At 37.5% G+C, this 14,839-nt stretch overlaps 2 protein-coding genes across 6 annotated transcripts in view; one reads left to right on the forward strand and one right to left on the reverse strand.

Moving 5' to 3' along the window:
• Positions 1-14,839, reverse strand: part of LOC108431921 (ellis-van Creveld syndrome protein) — a 32,741-nt gene that overhangs the window by 2,365 nt on the left and 15,537 nt on the right. For all 4 annotated transcript variants that reach the window (XM_017705409.2, XM_017705408.2, XM_037544493.1 and 1 more), the window contains exons 11-18: positions 14,609-14,707; positions 14,184-14,396; positions 12,880-12,989; positions 12,400-12,529; positions 11,397-11,555; positions 9,470-9,605; positions 9,284-9,386; positions 7,668-7,785 (exon numbers count right to left, since the gene is read on the reverse strand). In XM_017705409.2, the coding sequence (XP_017560898.1) occupies positions 7,668-7,785; positions 9,284-9,386; positions 9,470-9,605; positions 11,397-11,555; positions 12,400-12,529; positions 12,880-12,989; positions 14,184-14,396; positions 14,609-14,707 (1,068 nt within the window). The remainder of the gene's footprint in view (positions 1-7,667; positions 7,786-9,283; positions 9,387-9,469; positions 9,606-11,396; positions 11,556-12,399; positions 12,530-12,879; positions 12,990-14,183; positions 14,397-14,608; positions 14,708-14,839) is intronic.
• LOC108431922 lies at positions 239-5,149 on the forward strand. Of its 2 annotated transcripts, none has more exons than XM_037544494.1 (4): positions 239-374; positions 847-968; positions 1,169-1,262; positions 2,739-5,149. In XM_037544494.1, exons 2-4 carry the CDS (start codon positions 930-932, stop codon positions 3,851-3,853), a joined length of 1,248 nt encoding a protein of 415 aa, XP_037400391.1. In that variant the 5' UTR covers positions 239-374; positions 847-929; the 3' UTR covers positions 3,854-5,149. The 2 variants fall into 2 exon arrangements, with proteins under 2 accessions (XP_037400391.1, XP_017560899.1); XM_017705410.2 differs by having other exon boundaries at positions 1,185-1,262.

The following is a 14,839-nucleotide window of genomic DNA, read 5'->3' on the forward strand; positions in this document are numbered from 1 at the left end:
AATGACTTTGTTCACATCTCAAGCACTGAATTATTCAGAAATCCTTAAAAAATGGTGGAATCCCTCTTTAAAATTTCCACATTGTCTTCTGGTTACACGTGTTTATTACCAGTAGAATACGAAAGAAGTTGCTTTTTTAGTACATTAAGCCAGCATCATTCACATTATGCGTTTTAGAAAATCCCGACATTTTCCACGACTTGAAAAGTCCGGCTTCGTTCTATTACGAATGGACCAACTGATACCCAAAATCACCCGGAATAAAATCTCGCCTGTTTATTGGCTGTAAAACGTGTCCGTCAAATCTGCTGTCTCCAAGGAGGACGAACTCAAACATCAACATTCCTCAGACAGTGGACTCCAAATCACCGGAGGTGAATAAAAGCAAACAAATCTATCTGATCTAATATTGTTTGTGACGATGTCTACGTGTATTACTGAAATACCGTTGATCGCTTATGAGAGGGTTCTTGAATGTTGTGTCACGGTACAGCATATAGACAGTTTGAGCTAGCTAGCTGTCTGGCTAGCTAGCATCTCATAGCTCGTGCTAATACTTACCGTTACATTTTCCGCAGTACTGCTCAGTGTAGTTTTATGTACAACCTTGAATAGTACACCATGAACAGTGTCAGTATCACGTACTTATCACTTTTGGTAAAGAAGACATCAGGATTTTTCACGAGGCTGAAGTTAGCTTTCTATTCGTTTAAATAGTGCAGCAGTTACATTCGTGCGCCTGAGACTTCAGCTTCGTGTGTTTCCCCCCTCCAGTACTGTCCAGTACGGCCCCGTACATGGCTAATGTCATATTACTGTACTTATTCTTGTCATTCTGTTTTCTAGCCAAGCCATGTCGTTATCCTTGGAGGAGTTGTGCGCCATGGTGAATGTCTCCTATGAGGAGGTGAAAAATATACGCCTTAATAATGAACGACATGACGACGAGGGAGTGCAGAATAGCGCAGGTACCAAAAACAAAGAGAGCTCACAAAACAAAGATATAGCCACTGTGATCAGCCTACACAGTACTTGTTTGCGGTTATAATAGAAATACTTCTGCATTGTTTATAATCGCAATGGTAAACTGAGAATCTAGATAATAGATTCCATATCTAATCTTTGTGCTGTAATAGCTAGTAGGCTGAGTATATTGTATTAATAACAGGATTGTCCTGTTCCAGACATTAGTGAAAGTGTGCAGAATGAGAGGAACCATGTTGTTCATCCACAGATCAGGCCTACAATGGAAGCAGAAGGAGGTAAGGAAAAGTACAATGAAATACTAATGTGCTGTACAGTCCATTAATTACTTGTTGACACTCCTTAATGCTAGATGGCAAATGATCACCTTGCATTAATATTAGTAATAATAATAATTTTATTTATAGAGTGTATGTCATACCAGTGGCAGCTCAAAGTGCTTTACAGACAGGAAATAAAGCTTAACACTAATAGAAGAAACTGTGTGTATTCGTTTAAAATCATATAATACAAGGACAGGTCAAATTAAAAAGACATCTACCAAAGAGGCACAAGACTTTAATTAAATGCTAAATCAAAGAGATCCATTATCAAATGTGTCTTACAAGTGTGAACTGAGCTTGAATGTCTAAAAAATGTGGAAATGAGCTTTGCAGTTTAGAAGCATAATAACTGAAAGAGGCCTCTCCATGTTTTCTGTATTTTATGTAATTGCAGAGGGCCATATCTGTAGATCTAAGATAATGTGTTGGAACATAAACAGACAGACATTTTGTGCTGTAAGCAGGTGTTTTGAGGTAATTTAGAGCCTTAAAAACTAAAACTTCAAAGTATGTACTAAAAGATACAGGTAGCCAGTGCAGTTTTTTTTTTTAAACCGATAAGAGCTTTCGTTTTCATTTTTGTTAGGATCTGTGCTACTCCATTATGTACAAGTTGTAGAGGATTAATTGTTTTTTGAAGAAGCCCAGTGAAAACAGCAATACTATAGTCAACTCTGCTTGTAACAAATGCATGAAAAAGTTTGTCTGTGTTGCTCTGAGATAGAAAAGGCCGCATTTTAGCAATAGTTTTCAAATGATAAAAAGCTACTCTTAGTGACGGCCTTCATATGTGGGATAAAACAGAGCTCAGAGCTCTCAGAGATTACACCCAGGTTTCGTACTTCAGGTTTAGGCTAAATGAACTTATCTTCTCACAAAGCATTTTTCTTTGATTTCTTATAGAAGGACCAGTATTTTTTTTTTTCATCATTTAGTTTAAATTTTTGTGACATCCACTGTGAAATATCTGACGCACACCCAGTAAGCTTGTCAACAGAACCTTGATTTTCAGAAGGAATAGAAATGTGCAATTGTGTGTCATCAGCATAGCTATGAAAATTGATATTATGTTTCCTTATGACATCACTGAGAGGAAACATGTACAGAAGCATGTGCCCAAAAATTGAACCTTGTGGGACTCCACAAGAAACATTAAATGCTAAATTAACATTGATTTCAAGTCAGGAGTGGGATATACCTTGGACGGATTCCATTTATAGGTTTCACTAAAATATGTCCCTACTGTGACCAGATGAGATCCAATTGTCCATTCCCCAAATAAATAAATAAATAAATAAATAAATAAACAATCAATGCATACACCATTTCCGTTTCACTTCCAGTAACCTACTATTACCTACATTATTCATCACCAGTAATCCTTAGGTCCTGAATGTTCTATTTAAACGTAATTTAACGGTTTGATTTTAGTGTCTGGCAGTGGTTCAGAGGAGGAAGAGTCTCAACAGCTGAAAAGGAAAAGAGGTCCAACAAAATGGAAACGTAACATTCAAAAAAGGAGGCGAATGGAGGGGAAGTCGTACAGAGGAAAACAGAAAGATGTGGGAGAAGTGACAAGAGCAGCACGTGTCATGGGACAAGGATGTGTGTCAGAGGCATGCAAAAAGTCTGCTAAACGTTTCTGCCATACCTTCAGTGAAGAGGACAGGCAGAGAATCTTCCAACACTTTTGGCAGAATATGAAATGGGAAGAGAGGAGGATCTATGTGGCGGGGCTAGTTGACCATACTCCAGTGGCAAGGAAACGGTCCATGAGTCAGGATTCAAGACGATTATCAACACTTTCCTACCATCTCCTTGTAGACGGTGAGAAGAGGAGGGTGTGCAAAAAATTTTTTTTGTCAACTCTAGGGCTGGGAGAATGGTCGGTTGCACATTGGGTGCAGGCCAGCGAACCTGAGAAGAGTGGCAGCGAAACAGATGTTGGGGATGAAGCCCTGGCAGCTCTTCAGGCCTTTCTTAGGGACTTGCCGAAAGTGCCCTCTCATTATTGCCAATCCTCATCCTCAAAGTTATTCTTAGAGCCCATGTTCCAGTCCATGTCAGAGTTACATAGGGTTTACCAGCGTCACTGTGAGGAAGAGCTCCAGACAACGCCACTGTCCAGAGAAATTCTTATGGATGAGTTCAACCATCTCAATCTAGCCTTATACTGTCCAAAAAACAACCAGTGTGATACCTGTTGCTCAAATGAAGGCCATGCGAAAGACGAAGCACAGCTAAACCACTGCCTAATAAAAGAGGAGGCATGTGAGGAAAAAGAAGAGGAAAACGCTACAGATGATGGGAAGATGGTGCCTTGTATGGATCTGCAGACATTTCTTCTTTTCCAAAAGCTGAAGGCATCTTCCCTTTATTATAAGACCAAGCTGGCTTTACACAACCTTACTCTATACAACATGGCCAGTCATAGTGGCACCTGTCATGTATGGCATGAAGGAGAGGGAGGGTTGTCTGCAAATGAATTTGCCTCTAGCGTCTCAGATTATCTTCAGCAACAGCAGCATGATGAAGAAGCAGAGTAATTTATATATATGAGCTTACACCAACACATTACTCCTCCCCTCCACCTGATATCTTTATGCCTTTGGCAGCCACATTTCCTCTAATGATATTGCCCCATATCTTTGGACAGTGGCCTGTCAGTGGACAGTCAGCTTGGTTTGTCAGGACCCTTTCATATTTTGCTGTCCACAGCAAAGAGGAAAATGTTCTCCCAATACACACCAAACTGCTCATAAAGCAGCTGACACAGGCAGTGAAGCAAGACCATGTCAAAACACATACTGGAGGAAGTGGAGCAGTGTGTAGCAGTTTACTCATGGCATGAAGATGTAGACCAGCTTCATGAGCCAGCGGAGGAGGTTGTTCATACAGATAAAAACCGCTCTAACCCATAGCTGCATGCAGATCATGTGGTCAATTCAATTTCCATTACTGTCACTATACATTTGTCATAGTTCATTTTTACATTATTTTCCATCTTAAACAGACTGTTTTGTTACTGTGCCTTTAAGACTGATTTATGTAAATGGTCTGTGTTCAGATGATCTCTACAATATGACTATAGACAAACAACTCAAACCAGATATTCTGCTGTTTTCACTGGTGAAGCAAACATTCTACCACTGCCAACGGAAACAGCAGCGCCTCACAGTGGTCAGCAGAATGTTCCGTTAGGAATTCAGTTTTTGTAGAATGTTCTCTGTGTTGATTTTTTTTTTGGATGCCAAACCTCTTATAGCTTAATTCTGTGTGTGCCCAGTATTATACAAAAAATTTAAAAGTGCATTCACCATAAATAATAAACACTGCTAAACTCTCCTCTGATAATCGATTTTTACTGGTGGCACTGTCATCATGGCTGCATAGCTGTGTGATGCTGTTGGTTTTGTATTGCCCTAAGGCATGACACCATGTTTTGTGTTTTTTTTTTCCCCCCTTTATTGCCAGCATTAGTTTTTATACATTGTCTGTATGGTTTGGGGAGTGAGTGGTATGTTTTGATACTTTTCAACGTTCTTTTTTGTAAGTGATAAATTCAGTTTTCCATTAAATAGATGCTTTAACGTGCTCATATGCAATACGAGTCACTATAGAAAAATAGCCCACACTTCACCTGCTAGCTGACTGTCTTCTGGGGACACTCCTGAAATGCAGGAGCTGCTATTAAATGTATCCAAAAACAATGTCTGAAAGGTGCAGAGAGGTAGGGTTTGAGATGAAACCCTGATCAAACATGAAATTAGATGGAAATGAAGACAAAAAAGAAAAAAGAAAAAAAAAAAAAGTCTGGTAATGAAGTGTCATCCAGAAACGTACTCATACCAGACATACCAAAACCAGAAAGATTAAGTGACCCTTATTAATCCCACAATGGGGAAATATCACCTCCGCATTTAACCCATCTGTGAAGTGAAACACCACATACACTCTAGTGAGCACACACACACACACACACACACACACACACACACACACACACACACACACACACAAGGGGACGGTGAGCACTTGCCCGGAGCGGTGGGCAGCCCAATCCGCAGTGCCCGGGGAGCAGTTGGGGATTAGGTGTCTTGCTCAAGGACACCTCAAGTCATGTGCAAAATGCACACTCGGAAATTGCGTGTTTAGATGGAAGTGAATATAGAACCACTCTTTTGAGAATTCCCTCTTGCAATTTGCAGTGACTAACAAGAAGGTCACGCAGTAGTTAGTTAGGCATGGGCAAAGCACAAAATTGTCCAACAGACCCCTGGTACTAACAGACATCTTAGCTGATGAAATCATAAGCGGCAAGTGCTAATAAAAGGTGTAAACAGGGTCCAGTGGGTATATTGGACAAAAATGACGAGCAGCTTCTTGTTCTGTCCTGTTTGTGAGTCAGAGAGAGAAAGGTCAAGAATTTATGTCTTAGTGATGTCATTCAGATGAAAGCGTGCACAAAGTCAGGTCAGATATCTGATTTCAATAAGCACTTTGTAGATCCCTTTGTCACCAAGGGGCAAACAGTGTACATGTACTAAAGCTAATGGATAAAACAGCAATGGTACCATAAAGTACAAGCTTCATCATTCTACTAATTAAGAGTCCATTCTCCAGTGAGGAATCAGACTAAAGGCCACTGAATACTTCTTGTGAAGATGTCATTTCGTCCGACTTGTATGATAATGTGACAGAATTATGGAGAAAATGAACAATCCCAGACATCTTGCAGAGGCTTCACTTGCCATGTCACGCACATGGCAACTGGGTGAACTCCATAGATGAACATGCTACACAACAAACCCTGCGATTCTTTGGTACCAAAGGTGGATAACGCAGAGAGTATGGGAAGGAAGGACTATCACAGCTTTTGAGTCACTGAAACACTACATTTTCTGAACATAGTCTCTATTGCCATTAGCTTTTTATATTAAAAGTATCCTGTTGTTTCATTTTACTTAACTTGTTACCTCAATGTATATTAAATGTGAACATGACTTTTCACTGTTACATGTTCCCATATACACTCCTAAAACCTCATTATCCTGAATGCTTATTAAACCTTACCATAAAACAAGTCACCATGCTCTATTTTAATGCCTGCCAACATTTTTATCATAATGTTGATTAATTTACCATATTTGTTTTTAACTCACTTTTTTTCCCAGAAATGTATTAAATCACTTTATTTATTTCAGATGGTGTGCCAAGATGTACTTTCAATCCATCAAATTACTTCTATACCACAGAGTAAGGAAAAATAGACTGAAGGCAAATCACATTTGTTTCTCAAATCAGATCTTTTAAGACTTTTTGCAGTGTTATTTGCAAGTGATCCAATCAGATTTGTGTCCACACCTCACCAACCAATCTGCATAGATTCCTGTGGAAAAATCTGTTTGGAGCATCCAGGCTGAGATGCATCTGTAGAAATCTGATTGGAATCACATTTCATGTTGTGTTTTTGCTGTCCAGACTATTAAAAAATCAATCTGGATATAATACAAAATTAGGGCTGTCAGTCTAAACATTGCCATATTGTCATTTTAATGTTAGCTCTTTTTTGATTAATCTACAATTCATTAGTCAGTTAATATATTCACTTCCAGCACTTCTCACTCATTTCTCATCTAAGTCACATCCATTTTTGATTTGTGATTTAAAAGGCATCAAAAAAGCTATTATAAAAATCAGGAAGCTTTATCGAGGTAAAGGTATTGAAATATTTTGTGTGATACCCAGCCTTAGAACCCACTGTATAAAGCAGAAACGGCTGCTAATTTGATTTTAAAATAAATAAATAAATAAACAAAACAACAAGTTGCTATAAGTTCAGCCATATAATAAATAATATTGCCCCTGCCTGAAATTTTGTAGACAATCTACAGACTAATGTCTGGAACTGATTGGAATTTAAAAATGTACAAGTGAACAAATCCATGGTTTTTCATGGTAACTCTCAAAGACAACTACTTAAAAAAAATAAATTAGTTGTTAATGTATTTTTTACAGTTATGAAAATATAAAATACAAAAATATTACTACAAAAGTAGGCAAAAATAAGTACAGATCGTTTAAAGAGCACACACTTCTGCACATTTTACTGCATGCTTCCTTTTTAATTCAACATAAAACATAAGATGCAGCCTGTGCAGAAGTTATGGCACATTTTACCAAATCTATTCATACTTCTGCATCCAACTACATATTTTATATGTAAATTAATGGTATTATTTTGCAAGGTTTCTATTGGTCCAAAAAAAATAAAAAAAAAACACACACACACACATACACACACACACACACACATACTCACACACACACATACTCACACACACGTGTGTGTGTACTCACCCTGAGTTCCTCTCTGGTGGTGTTTATTTGGTGCTGCAGATCCGTTGTCTCTCCTTGGTCCTCACACATACTTTCCTCCTCACACTGAGAGAGACAGTGGCTCTTCTGCTGCTCAACTCTTAAATACATACAAATACACAAAGACCACACTAAAGCAGTATTCTGTGCTAAAACTAGTATTTAATGTGTCATCTGTCGTACTATTCTGTATTGCACCACTGCATTCTTCAGCCTCATCAGTTTGATAAAATTCATGATTTTGTATCCTTTTTGTCCAGTACCAAACATGTTTTATACAAATACCTCATAAAACCATTGGGAAACAGCCCACAGTGATAAAAAAACAATTCTGATTGCTAGTGTAGCTATTGACGTAAAGGCTAATAAATACAGACATGATTCGGCCAGCTAGGGGGGGAAAATTGCAGTTCTTCAAAGGTTTCTCCCACCTTCAAGATAAATCATCAGACAGATATAAAAAAGGACAATGGCTTACCAGAATTGCTGTCTGTGACTCACTTAAAATTAAATGCAGAGTGAAAGATAAATCAAAACTTGAAGCTCCTCCACTGTTGCCACTGTTGTTTGTGTTATTGTTAACATCAAATCATGCTGTGACCACCCAAGCTAAAGACAACTCTGACTACTTTTATGGATCTTTTTCATGATGGGGAAATAGACACAGGTTCTCAACCAGGGCACAGACAGTTCTGGGATAAAATTTGTAAACGTACTTGAATTAAGATGAAATTTGCTTTTGTAATACGAATTTGTGAAAAATCTTATCTTGACCTGTCTTAAGTTACGACAAAATTATAGGAAGTTTCTGTTATATGGTCCCTGGTCTTGTATGATTGAAAGATAACTGTCCAGGGTTGCTGCCAATATTGAGTGGACAGACTTTCCTGTAAGGACTTTGTGGCATGACAGAAGGACGTGTGTAGGCATCCTACAGCAGATTCTACAATATACACACAATTTATTGATGTTTACATTTCAGACAGAATGTCCCTGAACTCATCCACATGCAAGTTTGGGTAACACTTTATTTGAAGGCTACCTACATAAGGACTTCATGACGCATTCATAAGCACTGAATAATGTGTTTATGAAGCACTACTTGAACATTTATTAAGTGCTTATGTCGGTTCTCGCAACCTGACATATGTTTTATGAAATAACTGACATTGTACTGACATAATAAGAATAAACGTTGAACATATTTACAGCACTAAACATATTTAAAACCCTATACATAACTATTTATGTCAGCATTCTTAAGATCATTGTACTGATATCAGGTTAAATCTGCCTGGAAACCACCCCCTCTTCGCTCCATGGCATGGATCAGATGATTGATGCAATTATATATAGGATTTAAATATGTTTAGTGCTGTAAATATGTTCAACGTTTATTATTATTATGTCAGTACAATGTAATTTATTTCATAAAACATCTTATGTCAGGTTGCGAGAACCGACATAAGCACTTAATAAATGTTCAAGTAGTGCTTCATAAACACATTATTCAGTGCTTATGAATGCGTCATAAAGCCCTTATGTAGGTAGCCTTCAAATAAAGTGTTACCCAAGTTTGTGTGTGTGCTTGTGTGTACCTTTTGTAGAACTCAGCAGAGTGGGGTTTTCTGGCCCAGTTACTCAGCTCTCGCTGCAGAGCTCTAATGCACTCTCCTCTCTTTCTCTGTTTTTCTCTCATCTCTGAAAGACAGACACGCACTTACATAAAACAGGTGAAAACGATGGAGGAAAAGAAGGATAGAAAGAAAAATAGTAAACTGTACTCGAGTGCTGTTGTTGTGGATTGTGCTGTGTTGCTGTGATGACAGTCTGAATCTGGGAGTAGTAGTTCATTATGAGTGCAGTGACAGAGTCCTGTGTTACATATACACTCTCATACACTGCTTCCTTCAGCCGTTCCTGCAGAGAGAGAAAGGAGGAGAAAAAGAGTGTATATTTCACTACATTGTTTGTTTAAAGCCGCGGTCTCGAAGTATAGGTATTTTTTTTACCTTCACTGATGCTTATATATTAAAAGCAAGATGAAGTGCTGCATGCAAAAAGAACCATTCAAACAAAAAACATGATGCCGAAAGAACGCTATACATTAAAAAAGGCACGACAATTTAGCTACAACTAACTTTTATGCACAACTAGCTTCAATTCTAAGATTAAAACTTGCTATTATTCTTATTTTCACCAGCACTTACTTAAATCTATTTTGATTCATTCATGAGGTAGTGGTAAATACAACATTTAAGAATTAAGGAATTAATAGAATTATCAAATGAGTACACAGAGTGTAGAATCAACTGCTTGGTTTGCCAGTACTTCAACTTATAAATAATTCAATTCAACATAATCCTATTACTAAATGTTTGATTTCACTAAATACTAAAACATTCAATGCATTTGTATTACTAGTACCACTATTATTACTACTCATAATAACAAAAATTAGTATTGTTGTTATTATTATTATTCTTTCATTAATGTTATCATTATTACTAATATTGTTACTAATAATAGTAATAATTGTAGTCTACAGTGACAGAAAAATTTTCATTCCAAAATGCTGTATATCTGTTTCTCTAATAAAAGTGATATTAATCATAATATTCATATTTCTTGTACATGTAAGCACTCCCAGCAACAAAAGTCATGAAAAAATAGAGCACCAAGCTACAGGGCCTCGGGTAGATTGAAACACCTGAAAGGCTGCATATCATGAAAAAATTAAACTGCCTTGCTTTTTTGAACAAAAATTATGCCATGTGAAAACATTGCTAAAATTGTTTTGAAATGTTCTACAATTTACTCTATATGTGGTACATAAGCTGCAAAAACAAGTTCTATGAAATTCACAGTGGTTGTGATGTCACAACCATGAACAGTTACATATGACCCATTCAGTCTACAGTAGTATACCAAGTCCATTCACTTTATAACTATACTGGTATTATGAAATGTAAAATAAATAAAATGCAGTGCAATTATTGTAAAAAGCTATTATTTATCATGCATGCCACACAAAGTCTGACTAAGCTGCTAAATAACTAACTTGTACAGCTTTTAAGTCTTACAATTTTTTTCAAGCTACTGATTTACTGTAAGACTCATACCTTTTGTCTCTGAATGTAAATCAGTGAATGTAAATCACAGAGTAAATCACCTCCCAGAAACAGTAAATACTGTGCTCAGCTGTGGAGGGAAGGCTGGAAATTACAGAACGTTTTTGTTCCATAACATAGCCTCATCAAATTAAAGCCAAGGGTGTTGATTTTGAACTTTGGCATTTAAACATGCTTCCAAAAACTGCAGTCTTCCAGAAGACTTAGATGTTTGGATGGATTGGCATTTTTTTATTATATCCATGAGTATTTTGGACACTGAACTTCACAGTTTGTTTCTTACATTTCAGCCTACATATTGGACAAGGTACAATACATAACCAGTCAAAAAAGAGGCCATTTACATCTATATATCTATATATAGCATAATAACAAAAGCCTATTTATTTTTAAAAGGTGAAGAGTGGTAAAAATGAATAAAAAGTTTTCTCTGCACATCAAACTACACAAAATGGACTTCAGAGTAAAACAAAAATAAAACAGTGAAGGGTTGGGCCTTTGAAATAAATTGTTTGTATTTCTTTTTTTTGCACTTTTTTGTGTAACTGCACTTTCACACACAAAGTTTCAGCTTTCTCACCTTCTGTCCATCATTAGCCATTCCTGTGTTATCAGGTGCAGAGTCCACCAATCGCTGTCGAGCACTGTGTGAAAGGGCGTGGCCAATTAAAAACTGGGCATGTTCTTGTATGAGCTCAGAGGCGGTCTCCAGTTCTGATAGATGCTCCTGCTGAAGGCTCTGACCAGTTAAAGCAGAATCAAGGATTTGGTCTCAGTACAGCACAAATACAACTATAACATTTGAGAGTGTTAGTGTGTGGGTGTCTCACAGTTGCTTCATGCAAGTCTGAGTTGTGTCTCTTAGTTGTGAATCCAGTCAAGTCCTGAGTCTTTGAGGTGCTAAGCCGAATCAAATTTCAAGTTTCTGGGATGCGAATCTAAATTGTATCTGGATTCTTTGCAATGCAAGTCCAAGTTGAGTCTCAGTTCTTTTGGGTGCCAGTCCAACTGAAGTCTCCATTTATTAGCCAATATAGCCCCTCAGATTAAAGCCAAGAGTCGAGTCTAGAGTCTCTAGGGTGCAAAGCTGAGTCAAGTCTCGAGTCTCTTGTGTGTGAATCATAGCAGAGTCTGTAGGGTGCAAGTCAGAGTCAAGTTTTGAGTCTCTGGAGTATAAGTCATATTAGTAAGTCAGAATAGAGTCTTTACTCAGATTTGCACCTCTGAGAGTTAAGTCTTTTGGAATGCGAGTCGAGGTCGAGCCTCGAATCTCTGGAGTGTGAATCTGAGTCAAGTCCCAAATTTTTATATTTTTCATGTAACACCACATTTACTGCAAGTTTTTCCCTAAGGAATGGCTTGTTATAGATGGATTGTTATTTTATTAATTGACCACATTAAAGTTGGAGAGCTCATTTAATTAGTTTTATTTATGCTTAATTCAGTAATAATTATGCTTAATTCAGGTAGTCTCTCTTAAAGTCAGAGTCAAGTTGTGAGTCAGTAAATATGTCATTTAGGTGTGAAGTCCAACATGCTGAACTGAATTGCCAGTTCTGTTGTGTGTACATGTGTGTGATCACCTGTGTATCTGACTGTAGGTTGAGCTGTGTAAGCTTCATCTCTTTCAATGTTTGGACATAGAAGTGCCGAGCTGCTAATATCCTCTGAATCTCAAATATGAGCAGGCGCTGCTTCTCCACAATCACACTTCTGCAAGACAAGAGTTCAAGACATCTGTAGCTACTTTCTAAAGACAAGTTATTTTTTTTATTATTAGTGTTCATGCTTGTAATGAAACATCTTATTGTTATGCATTAAAACAGAAGTATGGAAGGTTTTTTTTTGTTTATGGCATGTAGCTAGAATAAGAGGTCATCCATACTTGACAGTGTGGCTGTTTTACCCATGATGATGATGATAATAATAAAGAGTGCTATGCCTTTAATTATACAATTGTATAAACAGTCCTGAGAAATGGTGTTTCATGGACAGTAAAATGCAATCTTCAGAATTAGCAAGAATATACAGAGAGGTGGAGCCAAGCACAGGACATTACTCACCTGTTCTGTATATTGTTCTCTCTGGCAACTGTTGCCCTAGTAACCTTCATGTGTTGGTTGGCAAGGTGTTTAAGGCAGGATTTAGCCAGTGCCTCCTCTTCAGCCCAAACCTACAGTAATGAGAGAAACACTTCAATGCTCGTACAAACATTCTCATGCACCTACACACACTGTCATGTATGTCGGAGACCACCGTTCATTTATTTCATTTCCAGTCAAGACAACCCTTGAATACAAGTTACAAATTTTCTAACATCAGGAAAAAAGTAGAAACTCCATTTTTTCTGTTATTTTGCTTTTTCTCCTTCCTTATGCAACTGGATTATCTTAAAGCTCCTCAGAAATATCTCCTGAAACATGAATAACAACATTAACACACTAAAGCTCCAAATAATATAGAACAGATTTGATTTCGGCCGTCTGTCACTCCAACACCAGTCACCTACACTTTTACCAGTTAGTAGGAATCAAAGTTTACTATGGTGCACTCATTGGATCTGTGATTTGAATCATTATCATCAAAAGCTTTGTATAGCCAGAATCAACGTTTAACATTTAGCAGTTGTTGTTAGAGACATTTTACATTTACTGAATGATGGATTGAAAATTGAACTGTGTTCAATCCTTAGGTGACAGTGTAACCCCTCGTTCACACTGGCAGTGACTTTTCACCTGGTCAACCAATTCGCTGGTCAGTCATCAGCTGACCATTGGTTACCATGGTTTTACTGACACCAAACACAAATCCTATGCATCTTGGAGAGAAATAGCTTGTATATAAATTTAATCCCAGTGTAATGCATCACTGTCTGTGCAGTCAGTGTGTGAAGAGAACAGTGGTTGGTCTTTGTGACTGCCGTCTGTTTGTGGTGAAAGCACTGAATTCAGCCTTGGTTAAATCTGTCACACTCTTTTTATTACCCAATAAACACAGTTGTGGGCAAATTGGTAAGACATTCAGAGTCTAAATTCCAACATATACAGTATCACCTCCCAGAAAGGTAGTAAAATGCACACTCCCATATAGAATGTGCTAATGTACTGCGTTTCTTACGGAATAAATGTATTCTTTATTATTTATTTTATTATTTTTTACTTTATTATACTTGTATTATTTCCCATGAAATTAACTTTTTATTTGAGCATTTGCCATTTTGAAAGGATCTCAAAAAGCAATGTAAATGCTTTGTGTTTTTGTGCATTTTTACAAATTTATTTGCATATTTATTCACACTACCTATTACTACCTGTTTGAAGACATGAAAAGTCTTAAAAACTCTACTACACATGGCTCACACACACACCTGTCTGTCCCGCTCCAGCTGTTCTCTGAGTGTGTGCAGGTGCTGGTGTGTGCTGCTCTGCTCTTGCTGGATCTGACTGGCCAGCGTAGATTCTATGTTGTCCAGCAGCGTCCGGCAGTCATCCACTGAGAGTGCGGAGCTGGTAGTGAGCGTGGTCAGTACACACTCTCTCCACAGTTCAGCTAAGCTTCCTGAGAAAACCTGAAAAAGTCTCTAAAAATCCAAAGGTACATGCTCACATACACATTATATATATACTTGATTCTCAGTTTAGTAGTGGATCATCACAACATGTTTTCTAAAACAGAAAAAAGAACATTGCTGCATGATTTAAATCTACAGCTTAAATATTATGAGCTACATTTATGATCTACATAAAACACTATGACCAAACCTAGTTTGAAAATCATTGTTCATATACGCACTTTCCACAGGTCACACACAGCGTCAGATACTCTCCTGTCGTGCTGGAGCTCGTAGTCTGTTCTTTCCTTCCAGTGTTTTACTTGCAGTTCCTCTAGCAGCTGAGAGAAAGATAGGCATAGAGACAGACTCATAATTAAAGGGAATGTGTTCTAGCATTCTAGATTCTCTGAATAATTTAGTTTTCTGAAATTCTCAGATCTGTAATGATCATCTGAACATCCAACTAGTTT

The sequence above is a fragment of the Pygocentrus nattereri genome, chromosome 14 (genome assembly GCF_015220715.1).
Source record: "Pygocentrus nattereri isolate fPygNat1 chromosome 14, fPygNat1.pri, whole genome shotgun sequence".
Lineage (NCBI taxonomy): Eukaryota > Metazoa > Chordata > Actinopteri > Characiformes > Serrasalmidae > Pygocentrus > Pygocentrus nattereri.